General features: G+C 40.8%; 1 protein-coding gene and 1 long non-coding RNA gene across 4 annotated transcripts; one reads left to right on the forward strand and one right to left on the reverse strand.

The window, feature by feature from the left end:
- Positions 1 to 493: 493 nt before the first annotated feature.
- LOC146702459 (uncharacterized) lies at positions 494 to 20256 on the forward strand. Of its 3 annotated transcripts, none has more exons than XM_085465334.1 (28): positions 494 to 631; positions 2614 to 3413; positions 5975 to 6036; positions 6335 to 6373; positions 6482 to 6826; positions 7037 to 7263; positions 7505 to 7680; positions 7888 to 7932; positions 10516 to 10591; positions 10724 to 10825; positions 10927 to 10961; positions 11696 to 11848; positions 12021 to 12149; positions 12358 to 12396; positions 12937 to 13062; positions 13578 to 13704; positions 14314 to 14484; positions 14569 to 14603; positions 14838 to 15002; positions 15111 to 15245; positions 16794 to 16832; positions 16914 to 17054; positions 17654 to 17733; positions 17858 to 17881; positions 18112 to 18365; positions 19373 to 19489; positions 19564 to 19685; positions 19778 to 20256. In XM_085465334.1, exons 2-28 carry the CDS (start codon positions 2895 to 2897, stop codon positions 19850 to 19852), a joined length of 3558 nt encoding a protein of 1185 aa, XP_085321460.1. In that variant the 5' UTR covers positions 494 to 631; positions 2614 to 2894; the 3' UTR covers positions 19853 to 20256. The 3 variants fall into 3 exon arrangements, with proteins under 3 accessions (XP_085321460.1, XP_085321461.1, XP_085321462.1); XM_085465335.1 differs by having other exon boundaries at positions 17861 to 17881; XM_085465336.1 differs by lacking the exons at positions 19373 to 19489; positions 19564 to 19685; positions 19778 to 20256 and having other exon boundaries at positions 18119 to 18154.
- On the reverse strand, positions 7044 to 8561 carry LOC146702460 (uncharacterized). Its single transcript, XR_014921830.1, has 2 exons — positions 7468 to 8561; positions 7044 to 7127 (listed from the first exon to the last, which is right to left on the reverse strand). It is a non-coding gene; the product is annotated as an uncharacterized LOC146702460 (long non-coding RNA).
- Positions 20257 to 21491: the final 1235 nt, after the last annotated feature.

Genomic DNA, 21491 nt, shown 5'->3' on the forward strand with positions numbered 1-21491 from the left:
TTATTTTTATTTTTGTTTTCTGATTGCTGATTGGTAGTGGTTGCCAGAATTATGCTTTCGCTTAAAATACAGTGTTAGCTACTAGTGCCTCAATTTCTTGGTTGTCTAAGAAATTTATCCTATCAGAGCCTTCAAAAACAAAAAATAAAAACAAAAAATATATTTTACAAAACATAATTCCAATTAAAATAGTTAGCTGGGTAAAATGCCACATTTTTTATGTCACAGTTAGTGCGATTCTTGATTCTTGATAAAATGTAATTATATTTTAATCCCACAAATTTCTTTTTTCTTTTTATGAGAGCTCACACACTTAAAGGATATCCCAAAGTCACACATTTTACAACAGCAACCTCATTTTATAAATGCAATACACTACAAAACAAGTGGAATAAAAGCAAAACATTAATAATATGCTTTAGTGGAATTACTACAGTATCTTGAAATTTGCCGTTTCCGTTCGTGCTTTTATTTTGAAGGCAGCCCATTGAAACGGAAATCGTTGCGCTGGGTCACCTGGCTACCGTTTAGCGTTTACTTTCCGTTAGCAAAGTTGTAGATTGCAAGAAGTTTTTTGCGAGTATACATTTGAGCACACCAGAACAAAGGGATTACACACATATAAAGCACGGTATGTACACCGAGTTGTTGTAAAGAAAACAAAAACAGGCTTGTAGGCTTGTGAAATGGGACGGTCTAGCCTCCCTCGCGCTGCCCAGGTTGCCTATCAACCGTTATACTAAAAGCGGGAAACGTTTCATACAGCTTTGTTTGACAGAAACGGAGTAGAACATATTTTGTTCATTTGTTTCTACATGAGCTTTGTGTGATGTGATAAGTATCTGAGGCTGAGACCACACGACTGTAAAACATGATTGTTGGGCTTCATTTTTGTACTGAACAGTCATTTTAAGATTAGCTAGTAAATAACAATTAGCTCATGTTGTTCATGAGACTAAAGTCATCTTACTTTGGTAATGTAAATATAATATGGCCAATATGATAGTTATTATCTTAATCATTATTAGTTATCACAGCAGTGAGTTCGAACTCTGTGTCAAATACTGAGCTTCAGTAAAGATTCTATGGCGTTATTTTAGTGCCACTATGCTCAAATTCTTTTTACTTGCGCTCAGAATAGTGGCACAAAAATAACGCCATAAGATTCAAGTTACAATTATTTATATTTCCTATCTCCTTAAATCTTCACTCAAAGACAAGTATGTTTGACAGTGTGTATATAGATGTATCATATAGAAAAGACAAATATTGTTCGTTTAATATGCTGGCATTACTAAATTTGGCTCAATGCTTACATATATGTGTAAAAAGAAAATGTGCGAGCTGTGGTAACTGTGTCTGATAGAATGAAGAGTAGACTGATACATGAAATATTCCTTTATTGGGTGAGAAAATCAGACCATGTCATAACTGCTTTAAGTCATACAGAATAGATATCAGAGCCTTAAACAGGCTGACTTCTGCTAAATGGGTCAAACTGGGCAGAAAGTCTACAAACACATAACATCCTTATAGAATATGATGTAACACTATAGATCAACTTAGCTCAGAATATATAAAGCATATAAACAATTACAGCAATATGATGCAACAAACACAGCAGTGCTACTGATCCAAAATACTCAAAGCTTCATAGAACTGAAACAAACATTTATTTTAGCTCCATTCTGCTGCTGATACATACTTTAGGTTTCTGAACATTGAACTTGTTGCTGCCTTTCATAGTTTGTAACTTGAAGGCCCTGAGTACTTTCTCTCACACTGAAAACACTGGGATGATAACATTATTTGAACATTACCTAATAAGACTGATTCAGCACAGACAGTTATGTTAAACTTTCCTAGCAGTCCTTCACAAACAGGGAACAGTCTGTCTATTCTCTCCATCTGTCAGCTGCTGCTGGCTCTTCCTCCTCCTCTTCCTCACACACTGCTGAGTTTGTCCTGGTGGATCATCAGGGCTGCAAAGCCTCACAGATGATGTGCAGCAGTGGGTCCCTCAGTCTGTCCTCACTCTGGACACTTGCAGTTGTCACACATGGAAATGAAATGTGTGATAAGCTGCAGGATTCAGACACAAGTGTAACTTATAAACACACGTTCATACTTTTATTCCACAATCAGAGAGAAAGAAACAGAGAGAGAGTGCAGGACAGACAGACAGGTGACAGTCTCAGGTGTACACACTGCTACACAACAGCACCAGAGAAGGAGGATTTAGTGTTTGTGTTATTACGAGTGCTACACAAGAAGAGTTCCCAGATGGTACAGTGGACACATGTGTGACTGCTGTGATTAAAGCATCTTTCTTTCAGCTTAACGAGTGAACCGTCAGCTCGTTCAAACACACGTTAAAGTCCGTTTGGCTCGACACCACCGAACAGAGGCAGCAATATAACATAGCTAACATTAACAGTGCAGTGAATCCTGCTTGTTGCGATCATGTTTAGGGGGTAGGAGGATGTGTTCATGACTTATGGCAGTTTGCACCAGTCCAGGTCCATCTGTGTGGATTTCATCTTTCCAAGATTCTGAGGCCCAGTACAACTCATTAACCTGTTTTCTTTGTTTTCTTTATTTTTAACTTTCCAGCTTTCCATTGCCATCGAAGCGTTACACCCCTTCTCCTGCACCAGGGTACAAACAGAGCCCCCTACATGGTAGGCTCCCAGGGAGCTCTTTACTGATCGGACAGCAAGCTGCATGCTTGCGGCTGGCTCAGCTGAAAGCCCGCCTTGCGTTGACACAGATAAATAACGCCATTGCTATTGGTGGCCGAACCAATACACGCGCCCCATTTATATCTACAACACCCCCCTTTCCTGACAGCTGCAGCCATCAGTCTACTAAACCTTCTGAAGGTTGCTAACACCATGTCCCATCCCTTATATAACCCCTATGCCTCTGGGAAACAAAGTTCAGCCCAGGGGCGCTATGGACAGTCGAGTATGCAGGCAGAGAGAGACTCTCATAAGACACCTCCTCATCTTGGGCCTGGGTCCAGCTTTAGCTCTTCTGGAGTTTCATCTGCGTCTCCTGCAAAATCTGGAGGAACAATCCCATCACTGCTAACTATGCCAATGAGCTGCAGGCCAGAAGGGAGTAAGACTTCAATGGAAGAGGACATAAAGAAGTCCAAACCTGTGGGCTCTGCAGAGTCTACTTCAGAAACAGCTGTGAACATCCTTATGCAATTTGGACTTGAAAAAGAGGACCTGGAACATCCAATCTCATACTCTGAAGATCAGATCACTCCTGACAACCTGCCTTTTACCTTACAAGTGACAGAGGATATCCCAGTGCTGGCCCAGATGCAAGACTACACTGCCACTTCACCTAGGGTCTTTCCGCATACCTGCTCTCTATGTAACAAGGAATGTAATCAGATGAAGGTAAGTCGAAGATTGTTCGATGTTTTTGCTTTCAGTCAGTTTTTATTTATTTGAAACGCAATGTTTTTTGTTTTGTTTTGGGATTGTTTTTAATTATTTGACTTTGAATGCCATTATAGGATTTTGGTTTTGAAAAAGCTTCATGGATGCTACTTTAAAGTTTATTTGGTTTGTTTTATTCACTATTACTGCATAATGATGACTGTAGGAAGACTACCAACTTGGACTGCAAACATTTGGACACATTTTCCCATATTTCTGCAATTCAGTATTCTGTAACAGAACTTTTGAAGGATTACAGTCCAGACTAAACTTAACTATATGTCTACCAGATGTTGTAATTTAAAAAACTACTTCAAAGAGACCTTCAGAAACTTCAGTGGTCTGTACTTGCAATTGATAGATTTAATGTCTTTTGACTTGATGTAAACCCATGCGAAGACATTCAAGGCATTTGCTAACAATGGAGCCAAGGCCTCAGATGACGTGATGAGGAAGAATCTGCAAGCATGAAGAACCTGTGCATCAGAAAATGTTGGAAGAGGGCTGTTTTTTCATTTGTCTCTGTCCTTGGGCTACTGTTCCACAGTGCTCATTCAGCTTTGCTTTTCCTGGAACTGTTGCTGAATGTAAAAGTTCCCCTTTTTGTCTTTTGTCACTAGAGTGAACAATAGTGTGTTTGGTCCTTTATTTTATATCAGTAGGCACCTTGTTTTTGTGTTATACTAATTTTCTTTGCTCATACTTTAAGTTAGTGTTTCGGTGTCACAAGACTTTTACTACCACAAACATAAGCACCCTGGGCGCAGCGCCCAGTCATGAGCTACACAAGCACCAGCTTTAATTTGACTGATTGTTGAATCTCTCTTTATGGATGTGCCTTCCTTTGCTGCACCAAATTTCACATTTGGGCTCCTCGTCAAAGAAACAGCGCCTTCCTCTTCTGGCCTATTTCAACATCATCTTCCTGTCGCTACTCTAACTGTGATCAACATAGGTGGTGCATTTTGTCCTAATCCAAACTTGGCCTCTCCTGAGACGACCTTCTTGGAACCTTGGGAAATTTTGATGCCATAAGAAGAGCCTGAGTAGGGCTGGGTATCGTCACTGATTTCTAGAATCGATTCAATTCCGATTCACAAGGTCCCGAATCGATTCGATCCACGATTCGATTTAATTCGATTCGATTTAAATCTGGGAAATTTTGACAGTCAGAAATATTATAATTCAGATCAGTACATTTACATATTTTTGTATCAATCAAAAGGAAGCTGACACACGCAAGACTTTATCACAGGTGTAAGCGTCACAGCAGATGCTTTTGTGTCAAAGTAGCTGAAGATAAAACACAGAAAAACATGAAGGTGATTTTCCTGGCCTGGGATTTTATAAAAATATTCTGCAGTACATCAAAAATGAAAGAAAACCATTAATCAACATATGAACATCACCTCTGACGTTACAGCGGTTTTATTAGAGACACGGTTAAGCGTTTTACATTTTGAATAATTTTAAAAAGTTTAAATTTGTTCAGTATTGAACAGCAGAAATGAGGTTTTCTTTTCGGAAGAATGTAAAAGGGAAAAAAACAGCGGCCGACAGCCTGTAAACAGCGGTAGACTTGTGCGTAACAAGCAAGCGAATAATGAAGAAAGGGAAACTGTTCTTGAAGTACAGAGAGAGGGAGAGAGAGCTGTGCATCGCGGTGGAAGCAAAACAGTAAAAGTCAGAGTGAATTCATGATGATGTTTATGTGAAGCGTTTGGATCTTCTTTTGCTGCTGGTTCGGTCAATATTGTTTGGAGAGAGATCAAACTAACAGCTTTAGAATCGGCTCATAAAGGGCGTGAACACACAGCGCGGACCCGCCGACAGATCAGAATCAGCGAGCTGTCGGCTTTCAGCCCCGACCGTGAGAAAGGCGACATCTCACTGATTCTGATCCGCGGGTCGCGCTGTGTGTTTAAGTCTATGTGCAGAAGCCGTGTTCCTGCTCTCATTTACTGTCTTAACTGTTTGGTGGTTCTTGAAATTTTGTGAGATGTCACCTGAGATTCTGGCATTTTGGGCAAAATAAATTTATATTAAAAAATCGATTCAGGATTTTAATGAATCGATTTTACGTTATCCAAGCCAGAATCGATTTTAATCGATGAATCGATTATAAAAACCCACCCCTAAGCCTGAGAGTCCAGAATCCAGAGCCTAAGATGACCCTTTTGTTTTGGTTGTTTGTAGTCAGATGTTTGACTTGTGTTTTCCATATATACTAAATAATTTCATCTTTAAAATTGTATCCCAGGAGAGGTATAATGTGTCATGCTTATTTGTTCCTGTTTTGTTTTTGGCCCATGAAGGTTTCTAAGTGCAATCCAGGCTCCTGGCTAATGTTATAATGCTTCTCCGTTCAGTGAAGGACTAACTGTTAATATTTTAAGATTTTTTTTAAGGCCACTGCAAAGTTTAGTGACCTTTTTATCAGCAAGTGATGTCAATGACAAACATTGCTCCTGATAATAATGAATCTGGTCTAAATGTTTGTTTTTTGTTGTGACCACTAGGATTGGGTCTCCCACCAGAATACCAGCCTTCACATCGAGAACTGCAAACTTCTGCGAAAGCAGTCAGTCTTTCTTCTCTGTACTTCGTGATTATGAACCGATATCTTTGGGGCAGCGCAACCATGGTTGTGCCGAAATGATGTCGGGGTTGTAATGCTAGGATAGCTTCCTAAGAACTGTTCATTTGTATTTTTTCATTTTTCTTTGTCATATTTGTTGCGTTCCTGTAAAGCACCTTAATGATTTATTGTTAAAAGGCTGAATACATTTCTAAGTTTTTGAATTAATGAACAATAATATATTTTTAAGGACATTCTACCTGGCAACATCTGACAAAAATGTACCTGTGTTTTTCCACAGATACCCAGAGTGGAACGGTGAAATAGCATCACCGCGAGGGTAAATATCTTCATTTGAAGTCATTTGGCGAATAAAAAAACATGCCAGCATTGGAGCCTTTCATTTTCTTTCATTTAACTGTGCTTTTCTTTTTAATGCACTTGTTAGTGCGTCAGGTGCCAAGCCCTCTCCCGCAACGTCTGCTGAGACTTCCCAGAAGAAAACCAGACATGAGAGTCGTTCCCGTTCCTGCAGCCCCCGCAGTCATCGTGACTCGGAGCAAAGCAGCGACAGGCGAAGAAGGCTTTCCCGCTCTCGCAGACCCCGCACTCATCGTGACTCGGAGCGTAGCAGGGACAGGCGAAGCAGCCATTCCCGCTCCGGCAGCCCACGTCGCCACCGTGACTTGCAGAATAGGAGGAACAGTCATTCCTGTTCTCAATCACGCAGCCGCCGAAGGGAGAGACACAGAAGCCAATCACGATCTCTGTACAGGTCCAGACGCAATCGCAGGTCTGTCCAACAAACATTTTGAGAACTAGGATCAATCAAGAAGATTTAGCTCTCCAGTGGATTGTTAAAGGGTGAAATATAACATATATATAAAAATATCAACTTGAAAAAACTTAATTGGTGGACAGCATTTACCTTTTGTATCCATGCTGGGTGTGTGCTTTGAGATGTTTCTGAGTTATTAAGTTCTTTGATCCATACTTTTTTCAGGTCCCGGTCTCATTCTGACTCCTCGTGGTATGACCGTCCTTCCTCTTCACGATATCGATCACGCTCAAGGTGCCGCGAGAGACGATCCTCACTGAGAAGAAGAGATGAGAAACGTTCATCACCGAGGAAAAGCTGGGAGAGGCGATCGTCGACTGAGAGGTCATCTCCGAGGCGAAAGAAGTCAAGCAGCTCAAAGATCTTGGCAAAGAAACTGCTGGAAACATCAGGTTTGAAAATTGCTTCATGTTTTATTTTTTTGTATGTACTCATTAGTTTTTCTAAGATCAAAGTTCTCCTCCCCCCTCACAACCTTAACTTTACTAATGTAAAGGATAAATAAAGACCAGTGCCACCAGAAATGTCAGCATAGTTTTTTCTACTATTATAAAACTTTCAGAAACGGTAGATGATTTTCGAGACTTGGCACCCACCAAAGTGTGAATCTCTTTTGCACCTGTGGTCTTTTAGCTCTCCAGTCCTTATCAAACCAGTCTGACCTGGAGACTGTCGTCAAAACTTTGGCTCCTGCCCTGCTGGCTGAGCTAGTCAAGATGAAGTCGTCCCCATCAACATCATCATCATCGTCCTCACGTTCTGCATCTCCAGAAACAACTAAAGGGACGCCTAGCACAGAGAAGACAGAGGTGACTTCATATTATGCCTTTTTTCATGAATGCACAGTTTTGGACAATTTATAATGTGATCAGTGACAGATGACGTGATTGTTGATGCCACACAACCAAGATTAAATCTTTCAACACAGATTTATACAAGCAGATAGTTTGAGTCAAGTTGTCATGATGAAATCTGCATTTGGTTTGTTCATAATTTTCTTCCCTGTGTTTCCACAGGCTGGCAAATCTTCCCCTCCGACCATGGTGAGGCTACAAGGGACTGTAAGTAGTCTCTGTCACAGTGATGTGATTTCTGCTATGGAGAAAACATTTTGAAAAACTAAGTCAGTTGTTTTGTTTAGGTCAAAATTACAGGTATGTACACTGAAATTTGTTCACTGTTCAGGGGCGGATCTAGAGAAATTTTCTTAGGGTGGCAAAGAAATCAAATAGGGTGGCAAAATCGAAGCCTTCTTATTTTTCAAACACATATGCAGGTGGTTACATATGGTTAGAATAATTCAAATGCAGTAAGTATACACGTTTTTCATATAAATATAGTCTAGAACTTAATTATTGTCTGTAGCCCACATAATTACACACTTTAGTTACATAAAACATGTGAGTTTCTGTATAGCCTGTATAATAAATAAATATGTAGCCCAACAAGTATAAAATCCAGACACACTGTTAGAAAACAGTCACATTGTTACAGCTTAAATGACACAAAATGTCAGAAATCTGCACTGTCATGAACAACAATTTAAACCTAATTTTTCATGATTTGTTGGATGAACCCACTGAGGTCTGAAATACAATCGGCCATTTTTGACTCCTTTTGAGTTTACGTTTGTATTTCACCCTCAGATTGTTTCATTTTATTTTGTTCCCCTTGCCTTGTTTGGTGTCATTCTTTTCAGCTCAACTGAATTTAGTTGTTTTTTTCACTGACATACTGCATTAGTATTACTGATCTGAAACCACACAAAGAACGTAAAATCCTAGTAGTATGTTTTTACTGTAAAAAAAAAACACCACAGTATATTTTTATAACTTGAAATGCAAATATAAATTGTACATTTTGTAAACATATACAACTATTTATCTAAAAATGCAGCCGATACACCTGCCGTTTTTTGTTTTTTTTTCATTTTGTATAAGAATTTAAAAATATTACTACAACTAAAATGAGAGAACAATTAGGTGTCGCACTAAGATGCCCCACAAACTATGTGTGCCAGTAAAAAAAAAGTTTGTCCACCAAAAGACAGAACAGCACAGGGACAAACCTGCAGGCCTGATAACAGCAGCTGTATCACTCCGCTGGTTTTCTACTTAGTGACAGTGTTTACATTGCAAATGTGCCTTTGTGACATTCATTAGTGCCCTCACTGACACACAAAACAAAACGACTACACAACAGAACTACACAAGACAACACACTAAGTAAACACTCCACACTAAACGTCACAAATCTCCCACATCTAAAAACTCTCTCTCTCACTTGCTTGCTCTGTCTCGCTGCCGTTACCGTCACTCCTAAAACGTTTCCCTCTTCCTAAACAATCAAATCCCACGCGTTGACTGTTTTTTTAATTGGTCGACATGGTACATTTAGGAAGGTGGTGGCTTTTTTTCTTTCTTTACTGTTTTCGTGCTGTCCTTACAAAACGCTTAAAACACACACACACAAAAACGTGACGACAGTATTTAGAACAAAGCGTGGCTTATATATATTATCATAACTCTGGATTTACTGGCCTGTAATTAAAATTTAAAAACTTTGAAGTCCGAATTTTCAATGTGGGCTGAAATAGAAACTCAGCGTGGCTGCAGCTTGTTGCTGTGTCAGCTTACATCAGTCATGTGATTTGGAGGTGCAGCGTGTCCGTGGACCACAGAGGGTTAATAACACTCACCTTCCTTCCATTTCCAGAGTGTAACATCCACCCACCTGTGTAAAAAGCGAAATTCCCATGGTGTTGTTCAGAATGTGCTCTGGCACAATCATAAGCATCGCTTGCTACTGAAAACAAGAAAAAAGCCGGTCCTGCTATGGGCTGAACCATTTGTTAATGGTGGAGGGGGGAACACTATGCAATATTTTCAGTTTTAGCATTTATATTCACTGTTGACTGTAACTACGTTCAAACTGTTAATGCTGTCTTATTTTAATAAACAACACTGTCATATGCAAAACTGGGGTGGCACTTGGGGTGGCAAGGGATCATTTTAGGGTGGCACTTGCCACCCCATACCACCCTTCTAGATCCGCCCCTGTCACTGTTATAGATGGATGAGTTCATTGACCTACTTGTGAATCGAGAGAAAGTTCCTCTCCTGTTTGTCTCCTGGTTTGCTTCTGCAATCTAAGATAGATATTTATGCACCGTAGCTACAATTCTCTATAAATATACTGTCCGTTCACGGTTGTAGTCCTGCATTCATTATGCGGTTTAAAGTCAGTTGGTTATCCTTACATTTCTTCTACAGTCTCGCACCCCTCAAATTCATAGTTACTTTGGATTATACTGAGCTTTTATATAGTCATCCCCATGTCAGGAAGCTTCCGCTCAAGTCTAATGCTATGAAAGCATACACACTGTACTTTTATTTTGCTGTGTTGCATTATGCATTTTTTAAATCTATATATACACATTGCACTGAAAACATCCTTGGAATCGCACTGGTTGCTTGCAAGTTGCCACAGTTGCTTGTGGTTTGCATGGAAGACTCCAACTTGTCTGTAAATACTTGTAAGCTCATGACAAGTGCTCATGTATGATTCTTAGTGTGAATGTAGTAACTTAACAGTTTTGGTAGTAATACAAACTAATGTATGTTCGTTGTGTGTGTGTTTGTAAGGAAGCTGCAGTGGCACCTAAAAATACAGCCAAGGCTACGGAGGCTGTTGAACCAATTAAAGGTGCTGCAGTTGACGGTGAGCCAAAAGTCTTGGCTTCCAAAGCAGAAACGGCCTCAACCACGCAGATTTGTATTTAGATCAGCTGGGTAATTTGCATCCTATCTAAACTACCACTATTGAACTTAACTACATTTCCTTTATTCCAAGACTCTGTGACTGCAGAGAAGATCTCAAAGGATCAGCCGGTCGCTGTTACCCACCCAACATTTTGGGAGCGGATACAAGAGCAACTGCGTCCAGAAAGAATCCGTAAGAAATCCCCAAAGATCTGTATGAAAGATTTCTCAATGTGAAGATATTTTCTATTTCATAATTATTTTTTGGTTTTTCTTTTGCTCTGCACTTCACAGGTTGTCTCAAGACAGTCAAACTTCCCAATTCAAAGGTAACATTAAAAAAACACTTCAATTATACCTGTAAGAAAAACATGCTTTATCAAAGTGGTTAAGTTTTGATCTGAAATAGTTCAGTTTGTTTTACAAGTTTGTAGTTATATCTCATTGTCAGGTGACGCTCAAGTAGGTGTAAATGTAGAAAAATGTTAAAAATTCACTAGGGATGTCGCAATACCAGAGATTTTGTAGTCAGTATAGACACCAATAGAATTGCACCATTCTTGGTTACCAATTTAGTATTGTAATAAAACAATTATCTCATGTACTAACACATACTAAAACTCCTTTATTGAAAAGCTAGTTTAACATGTTCAAATTATATGCACAGTCATCCAGGACATGGTGGTTTTGAGTGCTTAAAAAGGTTTTTCCTTCCCAAGTTTGACATGTGCAATAGTGCTGTTTACACATTGCCTTTTGGGAATCAGTTATCACTGTTTATGGATCCACCTTAAATGAAAAGTACTTTCATAGCTGACTCTTACTGCCTTTTTTGTCAGTGAGTCAAGGTAGAGCTGCACTACGTGAAACAAAGAAAGAAAAAAAGAAGTAAAGGAAAATTAGCATCAGAAACATTTTGTAATAGGTACCTGATTGTGTTCATAGTTGTAGACAGTGCTCAAAGTGAGGTTTATAAGTTAATGTTTGCATTTTTCAGATTTCTGTCTGGAATTTCTTCCATTGCAATTGTGAACTGATCCTGAAATTCTTTTCGTTTGCACAGCTTGTTTCGCTTGATTACAAGGTGCTGTTAATAAGCAACCTGCCAGAGTATCACGATGGCTGTTACGCAGAGGAGGACATCGCCGGTCTGCTCACTCGACACCGATTTGAGTATTACGACGACACGATCTACGTTATACCACAGGCACGCATGGTAAGCACCAGTTTGCATTGGGCTGGGTTATGACCTTCATTTTAATGGCGCTCTAAATCTCTTTTCTAAGACGACCTAACTAACATTTAGTTAGTTAATACATATTTTGTGAGTGCCTGTCTTCATGGTTATTCAGTAAAAATCAGTGTTTGGTTGTTTGTTTTTCCTTCAGGCTTTTGCCCTCATGCCGACAGCAGTGGCAGCTAAAAACATCGTGCTAGCATCAGAAAATCACGATTTTATTCTCAGTGGTTCTAAACTTCGACTGCAGGTTGAGAAGGGCAACATTTTAATGACGCCGGTAAGCACTGTGTGTAGATAATGCAATCTACTGTTGTGACAGATGTTATTACAATTATTTGAAAATATTTGTTTCTGCTTGTTTATTTAAAGTGTGATTATAAATGTAAAAAATATTTCTTTTTGTAGAAAAAAATACCTTTAAGCTGAAATAAATCGAACCGAATCCGAAGTGATGTAATGATTTTGAACTGTTTTTTTTCTTTCAGCTTGAGTTTTATAAGTCTCTGATGAAACGGCTATGCTATGTAAGTAACGCACATATCTCAGAAACAAAGACTGCACTCGAATACCTTTAGATTTATTGGTCAGAGTATAAAGTCATAACTGGAAGCACTCACATCCAAGTCAAAACACCTTGAAAAATGGGGACATACCCGTTTTTTCAGATATTCACACAGGGCTAGGAAAGGTTTGGAGAACTCTTTTCCTGGAATAAATTAAATCCTCATTTAAAAATGCATTTTGTATTTTTTTTAAACATTTGTTTAACGATTTGAAACTTGTGCAAAAAATTAGGAAATTGGGAACGAGCCAAATGCGTTTTCCACGGCACTGTGTGTACATTAGTTTAAATACTTTTTCAACCAGTGTTATCAAAAACAGCGAGAGCTGCAATTATAAATTGTTTGGAAAATGAAGATAGCTGCCAGGGTGCATACCTGCTGTGTGAATATAAGTGCAAACTTATGGCCTTGATCTTGGAGCTGTAGTATAAGAATGTTTGGAATGTCATACTGTTTGTGGGGTTGTTGTTTTTTCACGTTAACCCGGTTTTCTCGAAGCAGCAAGTGACTGACAATGGAGCACGATTAATCTACATCAGGAACATCTCGCCAGGCGAGTCCCGGCATCTCAGAGAAGCTTTGAAAAAAATGGATTGTGTAAGAAACTACCTGCCTCTTCTCAACAAGGTATAAACACACTCATAAATGCCAACAAGTGCATGTGTTAGAAGTCTGTGAAAGGCTGTGTGAGATATGTGCTTGTGTAAGTGTAATCTTAACCATACAGAAAAATTGACAGATTAACCGCTTGCACACCAAACTAAAGGACGTGCACCAACCTTCATAAATCCATCCTTCAAAAGAGATAATGTGTCTAGATTTGGATGCTACTTATCTTGAGGAAAGCACAACTGCAAAACTATAGCGATAGTAAAGAGAGACTGCCGATAAGCTGCTCGCTGAGCAATTCTTCATATGCTCATGCGCACTAGTATTTATCACATTACAGCATTAGTGCAGGGGTCATGTTGAGCATGGCTCCAGTGCATCATTGAGCCAGGATTTCTGACTCTTGAATCCAGTGAACTCCACAATAAAGCTGTACTTAGTTCACTCTTTCCACGTGTGCTTAGCACTTGTTTTCTAACATTTACAATGTGAAGGTAAAATGTTCAGAATACATTTTCTTTCTTGTGTTTCAGGTGTTTATCGAATTTCAGTCTCTTCGTGATGCTGATCGCCTTGGCGTTTGGTACAGCCTTCTAAAACGGCCCACCGGCCACAAATTGTCAAGGCTGAAAATACCACAGTGTGGATGTACCTCACTGCGTAAGTGTTTTTTAAATGGGATTTTAAACAAATATGAATTAAACGGAAACAAAAAGATGGGTTAAGTTAATGGAAGGTCAGACCTTTCTTTCGCTTTCTGTTTGTGAAACACTCATGAATAGATTTTTCAGGTCTCCCCTGGGCTGTGGATAAAGTGCAGACAAAACTGCTGATTTATTGTTGTTCACAATCAATCATTGTGACACATTCCCTCAACTTTTATCCACTAACACTGTGATTCTGGTTCCCACAAATCCTTTGATGCTCATTTGCCTTATTATCTCTCTGACCTCTTTTCTGGCCCCTCCAGAAATCTTTGCTCCATCAGTGGTCAATTTCCTTCTGCTTGTCTCTGCCCCAGACACATGAGCCAGAGCCATTACTTAAACTGCACTTTTTCAGTCTGGCATTTGATCTAACCCACTAATCGTTGTTTTTCTGATGTCTATGATACCTTGGGTATCTGTAAAGGTGCTTAAAGTTCAAATAAAAGTCAAAACATTGATATTACTGGATCATTGTAAACATTAAAAACCTGTTTTGCACCACTCGTTTTTCCTTTTCTTTCCCCCACAAAACTTTTAACAAAACTTATTTTTGCTTGTGCAGCACCAAGATTGCCAGACAAAGCTTTGCCAGACAGCGAGGTTGCTGTTGATGGTGCAACTGTCCCAACAGAAGATATTACCATCCCACAACGCAGCACTTCACCATATTGGATCACAATGACAACTAGTCCCTTTGTGTTCCCCACTGTCTCTCCTTGGTTCACAATCCCAGGTGAGAGAAACAGCTGGAAACTAAAATTAACCTCCAGATATAAAGTGTTGACTGTTACTAACTGTGTCTGTTTTACACTTCTAGAGTATTTAACTGTCAGTGAACCTGATGACATTGAGGTGAGTGCATCTTATAAACCCAGGTTTCATGTGTTAAACAGGAATCCTTGAGTAAATACCAAGAGGTGTCCATTTTTCCAAATACTCACCTCAAAAACCACATTTCTTTTTTTCTGCTAAAGTTGGTTTCATTTTGTCTTCTCTATGTGCTCAGTAATAATAATATATTTTTTAAAAAGTACCGCAAAGTTTCTCTTCGAATAAACTTTGGTTCTTGAACCTTGTGTCTTGCAGAAAGCCCAATCTCAAGGTTCTACGTTCTCCACCATCATGTTGACCGGTTTGCCAGAAGGAAACTACAGACAGGAGGATGTCACCAAGCTGGTGTGGCGTTACGTCCCTGATCAGACTGTTCAGACTCTGTACTACAAAATAATCGTTTTATCACTGCAGAGGAGGGTGAGGAGTAGACCCAGCAGGCTGATACAGAGAAATTTGCATTTGCAAATTGAATTCAATTTAATGATTGATATTGAATGTTTCCTCTGCATCATTTTTCCCCTCCAGGCCTTTGTGTTTTTTAACAGCTGGGATGCGTGCTGCGATTTCGCCAGGGATTACCTCAAAAATCCAGTTACTGTTGGAGAGTGGACGCTCAGAATCCACATTGTTTTACAAGACATGCTTCCTGGTACAAGTGAGGTATGAAAATGGAGCAATCGGGGGCTGTTAAATCGGGGGCATGCTCCTGTTTCACTCAAACTATTCAGATCCCAATCAAAACAGATTTCTCCTCTAAGGAGTGAGCACAGCATCATCCTTCTCTGGGCTAATATTACTAGAATGAGAATACTCAGAGTACTTTATTGATCCCTGGGGGAAATATATTGGTTACAGTACAAACAGTAACACAGACAGATACAAGAAGTAAGGAATAGCACAATATATACAATATATACATACATATAAGTCACTCATTGATAAATATCTGAATAAGAAATGGAAAAACTAAAAATATGCATGAATTTCAAATCAACTATTTATTGTTACTTCGTCTGTATTTGTTCCTTCCTTTTTGCAACAGCAGCACAAAAGCTGCATGAACTTTATCCACTTTTCTGTTCGTAGGCGACAACCCACGTCATTCCGCCACCACTTTAAATTTCCACAGAGCTCCTTGTGAAGTCAGCCCCGTGTAAACTTTAAAGACCCAGACATAGGTTCCAGAGTGTTTTACTGACTATTAAGTAATGCCCTTACTTATTTTGAAACTTCAGTCGCTGCTAACCTTCTAGCGTCAGCGTTTCCCCTCTCAAGTTTCCTTGTGGGCTAGCTATTCAGGAGCTTTCTGAGAGCTCTCTCCACAGCTACATGTTAAGAGGAATTGAGGTCTGACAACTGTTGCGGAAAGTCACTGAGTGTTAAGGATGGTGAGTTAGTGAACCCAGACGCGGACCTCTCGTTAAAGTTGAACAGTGTCTTTATTTACAGTGAAGCCAATCCACAGTTATCCATAGTGCAAGTCCCTTCAGTGCTCCTCTCCCCGTCTCTCCTCGTGTGTCCACACAACTCCCGTGCATCAGTGACGTCTCTCCTTCCGTCTCTCCGCCTCGTTCGCTTCCTGGCAAAAGGCAAAACAGCCACGATTAGCCTCCCTCCGCTATCAAACACTTGCTTTACCCTTGCTGAGCTCGAGTCACTACCAGGCTTGGTGCAATACTCCAGCGCTGTCTGTCACTCAGCCACACCATTAAATAGCTCTGCCAACGACGGTGGATGATTGGCAGCAGCTGGCGAGGAATCAGTCGCAGGTGGGACAGCAGCTCAGAGCGGCAGCACTTCCGGGTCGGAGATCTCCCATTGCTACGCGACCGCGTACCAATCGCAGCGGAGCAGGAGAGGAAGAAACAGAGCGAGAGAGAGGAGAACAAACACACACATACACACAGGGCGCCGGTCGGGGCACCGTCAGACCTGACACTGAGACTCAAATAGCATCAAATAGTTCCTGCAAAACCTTGTTATATGTTGTGTCGTTACTGTCCTGAAGTATGAATCCTTTGCCACAAAGATGCAAACCAGGATCGAGTCACTTCTCACTTACAGTGGAGTCCAATATTTATCTTATTAAATGTGCTCAATAGAAGATTAAAAACACTCTAACCAGGAGGAGAGTTATTCAATATTTATTGTACAAACAGAGGATCAGCGATTGATGTAATCCCCTTTCATCTTCTGCTCTTTTCACAGGAGAGCATGTATAGAAGCATGATGAAATGGAGCACCACTGTAAGGCAGCAGTCACATAAATCTGTCTTGTAAAAGCAGCAGGCTCGGGTCTCCCTGATCTTAACGCTGGTTGTTTTTCAGCATGTTCCAGAGTCGGAGTCTCTGGAGGACCGGCTGCTGAGTGTGGAGGTCTCCGAGGTGAATGTGGACCTTGTCATGATGATCATGGAAGTGGTGGCGTCCATCGCTGCTTTTGTCAGATTCTTGCCGCTTGCCAACAGGGTACGATTTCATAAACACGTGCAACTGTTTTATGTTTTACAGAAGGCTGCAAGGCTTGTCATGGTGTCTGCTGTTCTTTTCATATTGAGAAACATTTTAAATGAGTCTGAAGGAGACTTTGTGGTTTTTTAACACGAGTTGAGCAAGTTTAAATATTCCATGTACAGACAGTCCCTGCGGCAGGCAATCTGAATTACACATGCCTTTGCAAACACTGGTGAAGAAGGACTGCCTGAAATGCACCAAGTTCTCAACCAAGTAGTAATCTTATGACCTGTTCAGCCTTTTGTCCTGGCCCATCGAGCAGGGGAGATCCCTGCAGTTTGAGGCAGCGCTAAGTTATTCTTTTAGTGTTTCTTGCTCAGTGGTTTTATTGTTCAATCAAAACTTTGCAAAAGTATAGAAATATGTTTGCACTTATTTCCCATTTGCAAGTTTAAAACTCCAAGATTTTTTTTTCTTTGCCTTGTACTATCGTACAGGGCAGTAAAGAAACTCGCCAGGACAAATTCTTTATCGCCCTGTACAATACAAATCGTGCCTGTAGCACACCCATTGAGTACCACTGTGTTGCTCAAATATCCGTTCTGTTCTCTCAGATATGCATTGAGATGGCCGAACCTGGTGGATTAACACAGGTGATGGAGAGCAAAGTCACCAAGGACTATTTATCTGCTTGGTAAGTGTGTCCCACGATCAGAAGTGAGAAAAAGAGGAAATTTATTTTACACTGTGTTTCTTCATTTTCTTTAAAGTGTCTTCATGTCTGTCTGACCTTGTGCTTCTTTCTCTCCTCTTCATAGCAGTAAAGCTGGACGTATTGAGTCGTGAGTATCTTTCTTTTTCAGCTTTAGTGGCAGAGTCAAATATACCATACGCTCCTCAAGGTCGTCTGTAGTAAACAGTTCCCAAAGATGCAAAAAGAGCAGCATGTGATTTAGATATAAGCAACTCTAGATTAGGAATTTGAAATGGAATTTCTTATTTCACATGAACATTTTGTGACAACAAACCTCTTTTCGTGGTAACCTACTGGCATCTTTGCTTTCAAATTCAGTTTGAAGAGCCTGAAACAGCGTCTGCAAGACTCTGGTGACAACCTCAAAATGAAAACCAAGAAGACCGCAGAATCGACTGATGCAGTGACCAAAGGTGACTGCCAGGCGGAGAGCCAGAGGACCGAGGAGGAAGCAGGGACCCAGCCCGATGCTGCAGCCGCCCCTGCTGGACAGCAGCCAGAGCCCAAGTGTCCTGATGACGAGACACAGGAGGGAGAGGAGAATGATGGATGGAGCATGGCCGACATTAAAGGTACAAAGAGCTGCTTTAAATCAGCAAAATACACCGCTCTGACAGCCAAAACACAGTAAAGTGAATATAAAAAGACAAGTTGTGATATTTTGTGGCTCTGATCTCATATTTGTGCTCCTCACTGTGCTACAGACATTCAGCCTGGTGGTAGTAATATATTTTATATATGTGGTGTTTAAGAAATGCTCCGTTGGTGCGATGACTATGTCCCACACCATCACCAGCCTGAGATTTTGATACAAGGCAGGATGGATCCAAGATTTCTGACCCTACCATCCTAATGTCACAGCAGAAACTGAGATTCAACAGACCAGGCAGCGTTTTTATTTTACAGCGTTGCTGAGCCTGTGTGAATTGTACCCTCAGTTTTGCGTTCTTAGCTTAGAGAAGTCGAACCCAGTGTGGTCTTCTGCTGCTGTAGCTCATCTGCTTCAGTCTTGGATGTGCTGTGCGTTCAGAGATGCTCTTGTGCATTGTAATAAGTGGTTGTTTGGCTTGCTCTGGCCTTCCGGTCAGCGTGAAGCAGTTATTTCATTCTCCTCTAAACTCAAAAATGCATTTCCTCCAGGGAACTGCCACTCACTGGATATTTTCTGTTTCAGACGGTTTTATGTAAACCCTAGAGATGCTTCTGTGGGAAAATCCCAGCACATCAGCAGTTTTTGAAATGCTAAGCTCAGCAAACATGCCACGTTTAAGTGACTTAAATTATTTTTCTTCTTCATTCTGATGCTCAGTTTGAATTTCAGCAGGTCATCTGACCATGTCTACATACCTAAATCACTAAGTTGCTGCCATGTGATTGGCTGATTAGAGAGTCGCATTAATGAGCAGTCAAACAGGTGTACCTAATAAAGTGGCCGATGAACGTTTCAGCTTTTCAAGTAAATCGAAATCATTTGTTCAATTATTATTGAGTTATAATTGAATGTTTAAATATGTTATAAACCCAGTGGCTCCTGTAGCAGATTCGTTGATGATTAACGTGTCGCTCTTTTCATTTTCAGTTGTGGCTAAACGCAGGAGGGAGCTTGTCGGAGCTGAGGCAAAGCGATCTCGCTCTCAGTCTCCGTGTGTTGTAGCAGATTTCAGACTGCCTCAGTTCAACCCTAACAGCCCCATCGGTCAGACACACACACTCTAAATTCAAATGTGTTGTTAATACTTGTCTAATCTTCCTGTTTCTGCTTCTCTGCAGGTCAGGAGTTTGTGGTCCCTAAATCAGGATTTTTCTGTAACATCTGCTCTGTTTTCTGCCTGAATGAGAAGACCGCCAAGGAACTCCACTGCTGCAGCCAGAAACACTACGACAACCTGCAGGTACGCACGCACATACATATACACGATTCAGCACACAAAATCACACTGTTGGCCTAACGATGTTTGTTTTCTCACTTTTCCCTTTTTTTTAGAAATATTATGAGGAACGTCGACAAAGAGCTACAAAAGCTTTGTCTCAGACGTCTCCAGGCTCCGTTTCTGACTGATGGACCTGATCTACTGTATTTTTAACACATAACTGTGCAGAGTGTATATATATGTGTGTCCTGGATGACTGTGGATATGTTTGCGGTTTTGTGATTTGTTTCTTATTTCCTGTTTTACTTTGAAAGTTCATGTCTTATGTCAGTGTGTTCAGTTTTACCTCTCCCCTGTCTCGTTAGCCTGATTTCTCCCAGCTGTGTCTCCCTCCCTCCCGCCCATTCCCTAATTACTCCCCTGTGTATTTAAGCCCTGTGTTTTCCTGGGCTCCCTGTCGCGTCGTACCTTCAACCTGCTGTGTGTTTGTAATGTCCAGTCCTCCAGCACCTCGCTTTAGAGTCTTGTTTTCCTTTTGTAAGTTTTATTTTGTCAGTCATTCTTCCAGCAATAAAGCTGCGTTTTCAGTTTATTCCCGTCTCCAAGAGTCCTGCATTTTTGCGTCCACCGCTTCTGCTCGCCTGCCACACAGCCAACCATGACAATAGCAGAATCTAGTATAACATGGAAACACCTACCTGAAACACAGACTTTATGTATTTTAAGTACTTGAGTAAATGTTCCCACTACTATCTGCACTCACTTCTGAAGATATTTAGACTAGTGAGAGAACTCTGAGCTCCTCCGCTTCATGTGAGATTCACTTTCCACTGTTTCCTTTCTTTCTTTCTTTTTTTTTAAATCCCTTTCCATTGCATTAATGTCTTGAAATACCAGGAAACCAAGCATCTGCCTCTGGAGACTTTTGACTCAAAAGGCAATAAAAACCAAAACAAATGTAAAAAAAATGAATACAGGAAAAATTCCATTTTCACAAATGTCAAAACATTTTTTAATTAAAATTAATCTTTTTTTCCTATTAAAAAGTTGTAAAAATGAGTCCAAGGCCATGATGCCATAGCAGAGGATGTACTTCCTGAGGGAGCTGAAGAAATTCAACCTGCCAACACGGGCGATGATGCAATTCTACACTGCAATCATCGAGTCCATCCTCAACTCCATCACCGTGTGGTACGCTGGAGCCACTATCAGGGACAGTGGCGGTCCTAGCCTGTTTGGCGCCACGGGCGAACACTCTCTCTGCCCAATGGTGTGCTTGGTTATCCTTTCATGAGTTATTTACAAGTTTCTCTTTGTTCACAGCCATTGATATGTCGAAGAGGTTAACATGTTAGGAGCGGATCGAAATTGTGTTGATATCTGGTGAACGCAGTAACCGGGTCATTGCAGCAGATTTCAATGCAAGACACCCTACGAGACCACCCATCTCCCATGCTACAGTCAGCAAACTGCTCGCTAAGTTTTGTGAAACTGCTTCAGTGTTTATTTTGCGAAGCAGCAGGCGCACCTCGCAAACGGAGGGCGCCCTTACTCCCAGCAAATGGGCGATAGAAAACCGATCGGTGCCTGTACCATTCCCAATATGCGCCGGCTGATGTCGGGGCAGCATGAGTACGAGCAATTTTTTATTTTTTTTTTTCTCGCCGATGCCCGTGATGCCGCCCCCCACCACGATGCCGCCCCGGGCAACCCTTGTGCGCTCTGCTGAGAAGGTGATTGGCTGCAAACTCCCATCTCTGCAGGACCTGTACACCTCCAGGACACTGGGGCGTGCAGCTCAGATCACAGCTGACCCTTCTCACCCTG

This window comes from Copadichromis virginalis, linkage group LG8, assembly GCF_057382275.1.
Source record: "Copadichromis virginalis isolate Kocher_CV1m ecotype Utaka linkage group LG8, C_Virginalis_male_GT1.1, whole genome shotgun sequence".
Classification (NCBI taxonomy): domain Eukaryota; kingdom Metazoa; phylum Chordata; class Actinopteri; order Cichliformes; family Cichlidae; genus Copadichromis; species Copadichromis virginalis.